At 32.0% G+C, this 4,108-nt stretch overlaps 1 protein-coding gene across 2 annotated transcripts; it reads right to left on the bottom strand.

Moving 5' to 3' along the window:
• Nucleotides 1–1,670: 1,670 nt before the first annotated feature.
• LOC120212317 (NAD(P)H-quinone oxidoreductase subunit O, chloroplastic-like) lies at nt 1,671–3,660 on the bottom strand. Of its 2 annotated transcripts, XM_039210672.1 has the most exons (6): nt 3,387–3,648; nt 3,234–3,289; nt 2,809–2,874; nt 2,657–2,698; nt 2,229–2,288; nt 1,671–1,883 (listed from the first exon to the last, which is right to left on the bottom strand). In XM_039210672.1, the coding sequence occupies exons 1-6, from the start codon at nt 3,625–3,627 to the stop codon at nt 1,854–1,856; spliced, it is 495 nt and encodes a 164-aa protein (XP_039066603.1). In that variant the 5' UTR covers nt 3,628–3,648; the 3' UTR covers nt 1,671–1,853. The 2 variants fall into 2 exon arrangements, with proteins under 2 accessions (XP_039066603.1, XP_039066602.1); XM_039210671.1 differs by lacking the exons at nt 1,671–1,883; nt 2,229–2,288 and adding an exon at nt 2,474–2,572 and having other exon boundaries at nt 2,618–2,698; nt 3,387–3,660.
• Nucleotides 3,661–4,108: the final 448 nt, after the last annotated feature.

The raw sequence follows: 4,108 nt of genomic DNA, 5'->3' as shown, positions 1-4,108 counted from the left end.
GGAATAAAAAGTAGATGAAACCAAAATCTTACGTTGCAAGAAAAAGAGAGATGGGAGTGAGTGAGTGAGAAGGGAGAGTTGTCCCATAAAATGGCCTTTGGCAGAGTAATGGAATTTATATAAGGGAAAAAATCAGCATGATTAGTTGGCGGTAAGAGAGGACAATAATGGACAGACAAGGAGAAGAGCTGAAGCAGGAGCTGGTGCAGGTGCACCCGACTTGGGTTCTACTGACGACAGGTGGCATGTTACAGAAGGTTAGTGCAGCGATTTCAGTGACTACTTTTCTTTCTTCTTACAGGAGCGTTTCTTCATCACCTGAATTGACTGATGATTGGGTTGGAGCTTCCATCTCCATTTGCGTTTATTTTCTTTCGGTTCTTTGGGTATTTGGGTCTAAATTGACTGAATTGTTTGTAAATAATTCGTTTTATTAAGTTAAATAATTAAATATAAATAAAATGTGTATGTTCATTTAATAAATAAATAAATATAAATAGAATTGTGTTCAAATTATTTATGTTCACAAACATTTATAAATTCATTTATCAATTTCTTAATTTATGGTTATAAATTTTATTTATTTATCTTCAAAAATAAGATTTTAATACAAATATCATTTAATTAATATAAACATTTCAAAATAAACAAATAAAAGCAAATAAATCTTTTTTATTCAAACTTAATTCATTTATATTGCACCGTGGTATTGTTACGAGTATCTGCTGGTTAACTTACTAAACTCTAAAACCATCTCTTTCCACTATATTCTGCGGGGTCCTTTGTAAATATTTTAGGGTAATCTCGAAAACCATCTCTTTTACCTCTCAATTTTAATAATAAAATTTATTAAAGTAAATAGGATTAATGGTATACAAGATACTCAAACCTCTCCTAAAAAAAATTAATTTTGTTTTTAAATTTATTTTATACTTATGTAATTTTTAAAATAAAAGAATTTAAATTTTTAACCAATAAAACTGAACAATAATTGTTACAACGATGGAATGGTGGTTTATGTTATCATTCACTGTGAATTGTCACATTAACAGTGTGGATCATTACGTCAGTATCATAAATAATCGTTTTACGTGGTAACGGTTAACACATAGTTTTGTTGGTTAAAAGATCATATTAAATTTTTTTTCTCAATCTAAAAGTCACATTGAGTGTAAAATAAATTCAATGATCACATTGAATTTTTTTTTTAAATTTGAAGATCTCAGATATCATCAAACTAAAGATATCATAAATTTAATATAAATTTACATTTTTATAAATTATTTTTTAGATTTAAAATAAGTTCATAAGAGTAATTATCATGTTTTTGAAATTATCCATTCTAAAATTAGATTTTTTTTTATCAATTACTTAATTTTATTGATTATGTGTACCTTTAAAATTTTTGTGTTGAATATATATGTATATCTATCCTCAAATATTTATGTATCCGTTATTAGAGTGAAACACATTTTTCCATTACGCATGCATATGTGCATCAAGGGTCGTCCAACGAGATTTGCATGATTGCATTACCACAATCACATTGCTAGTAAGTTCGCACGTTCATTTGCACAAGATTAATGTTTCATATAAACTTTTGCAGATGGATCCTACATAGGATTTTTAAAATTTCCAGGCATGATTTTTCTAAACCCTTGTGGTGGATATTAACCAAAGTAATGAATGTAAGCATATTATATCCAAAGATTCAGTTCCTTGCTTTTATACAATATATTTGTAAATTATACAATATTTGTTACTCATGGTGAGTAATTTAGAACCATGTATATCATGTAAATGTAGAATCAATGGTCATCACTCAGCGTGGAACTCCATTTCTGAAAACAGCTTCACAATCTCTCATAGTTGAGCTTCTCAGACTGCAAACAAGAACAGGAACCAGGCATCAATGCTATATAATATATATGTAGGGTATGGCAACGGAGCGGAGCGGTGAAGGAGGAGGGGCAGATATTGCAACATCCACCACCACCCTATCCTCAGCATGCTTTACGCCGACCCGAGTGCAGACAGAGGAGTGAGTGCAGATTTACTAAACTGATAAGTAATAACCTAATGATATTGGTTCATTTAGTATGGAGGAGCTCAAGACCCGAATGCAGACAGAGGACTTGAGCAGTGCTAAAACTAGCCAAATGTGTAAGTTTGCTGAATTGAAACGTGGTATATATCAAGCAACCAATGAAACAAGTTATTAACAGTACCTTAATAAGCATGTCCGTGGGAAGCCAAGCCGGTGCAGTTGGGATTCCGACCCATGCAACCTATAAAATGGTCACGCTTAGTTATATTTAGCTTCAATCCCGCTGACATCCGGCAAAATGAGATTGAACAGAGTACAATTATCATAGCTGCCAAAAGCCATTATTCTTTTAACAGGCAATGGTATAACAGATTAGCATCAAAAGATCTCAGAATGTTCATATGTACAATGCTAAATAAAACAGAACATCATTATGCCACGTTAGCTTAAGCTTAAGTATGAAAACGAAAACTTCACTGACGACGAGGAAACTGAATTGGCATGATTTCTGGTAGAGAACAAGCTCTAGTTTTCCCCTAATCACCGTAGTCTAACAAATGACTGTGGAACAGAAGTAATAAGGCAAAAACAGCAGAGAAAATTTCTTACAAGTGCATATTCTCCTGTCTCAAAAATACGCAGATCCAGGACCTACCATCAACATGCAGATTGCAAAAGATTCAATGACCATTGAAGATATATCCTAAACAAAACAAAGAAAGGGGATATATTTTTGGTGCCCAATGACTCGAAAGTAGCACCTCACCACGGTCTTCATATATGTAGTCCAAGCCTTTGTAATAGGGCGGATGTCCTACAGACAGATACTAAAACAAAAACAAACAGAAAAATGTCAGTGTCCCTGTAATTTATTTTATAACCATCAATATTCGATTTATTAATTGATTAATCCAGATTGAGTACTATAGATATCACAGCCACCCTTCCAACCCAATTTGCTCATTCGCAAAAGGCAGGATTAGAATCCTGACCTTACTTAATGATCCAGGTCCAACTAGTATCCAGTAATTTTATGCTATAGAAAATTCAATACAAGTTCAAACAGCAAGTTAAATTAATTGAAGAAAGTATAAACAAACAAATCCAAATTCTTGCACTTTAAGCAAACTACGTAACAAGAAGAAGAAAACCCATATAGCAAAAAATCAATGGATTTTTCACTTACATTTAAACTGTTGAGATACTTTTCTTTATCCACCCTCACAATCTGGCCTTTCTTCACTGCCCAACAAAACCAATCCCACTTTCTATCATTTCAAATCCAAGCAACATAGACCAATAATTGAAGTAAGTATTTTTTTTTCCAGAGAAAACTTACTGGAATAAACAGGCTTTTTGGGAGGTGGCTTAGCGGCGGCAGGGGCTTGAGACTGAGGTTGAGCATTGGTGGATTCTTGAGCTTTCTTGGTCTGGGTAGCAGTTGGGTTTCCTTTTTCAGGTTCAGAAGCAGCTTTTATGAGTCTAATTGACGGAAAACGAAGATTGGTTTTGCTTCTTGTTGAGGTATGTGGGAAGGAAGAGAGGAATGAAGAAGAGAGAGCAGAAGAAGAAAATGCCATGGAAATTACCTTTCCTTTTTAGAAGAGAAGCTTTGCTGACCTCGTTTCCAAGTGTTTTGTAGATAAGAGCTGATAATCTATTTTTGTTTCTGAAGGACAGATTTTAATGACAAAACTCGTTTGTTTCCGTACATTTTATATGATTTTTAGATAAAATAGATTAAGTTTCTAATTTATCATATGGTTAGTTTTATATTTTAAATTCTGAAATACCGTTATTATTATTTTTAAAGTGAAGTAAAGATATTTAAGTTTGACCTTCAAGTTTTTATTTGGTACATAAAATACTTTTAGTCTAATTAAAAATTTTATTTGGTTTTATGGTTTAAAATGATACACAAATTTAATTTTTATGATTTAAATACATTATATACGACAAATATAATTTGAAAAGAAAATGAAATTCGATTATCAAATTGAACCAATATATTAAGTTCATGTACTTAATTATATATAAAAGATTTAAATGTCCAATTGATTT

The sequence above is a fragment of the Hibiscus syriacus genome, unplaced genomic scaffold, assembly GCF_006381635.1.
Source record: "Hibiscus syriacus cultivar Baekdansim isolate YM2019G1 unplaced genomic scaffold, ASM638163v2 tig00110013_pilon, whole genome shotgun sequence".
Classification (NCBI taxonomy): Eukaryota; Viridiplantae; Streptophyta; class Magnoliopsida; order Malvales; family Malvaceae; genus Hibiscus; species Hibiscus syriacus.
This window is presented reverse-complemented; position numbering and strand designations above follow the sequence as displayed.

Coding starts and splice junctions, on each gene's coding strand:
- LOC120212317 (XM_039210671.1), bottom strand. CDS start 3,627: ATGGCATTTTCTTCTTCTGCTCTCTCTTCTTCATTCCTCTCTTCCTTC. Junction 2,699..2,808: donor TATATGAAGACCGTGGTGAG/GTGCTACTTTCG, acceptor TGTTGATGGTAG/GTCCTGGATCTGCGTATTTT. Junction 2,573..2,617: donor GTTTTTGCCTTATTACTTCT/GTTCCACAGTCA, acceptor GGGGAAAACTAG/AGCTTGTTCTCTACCAGAAA.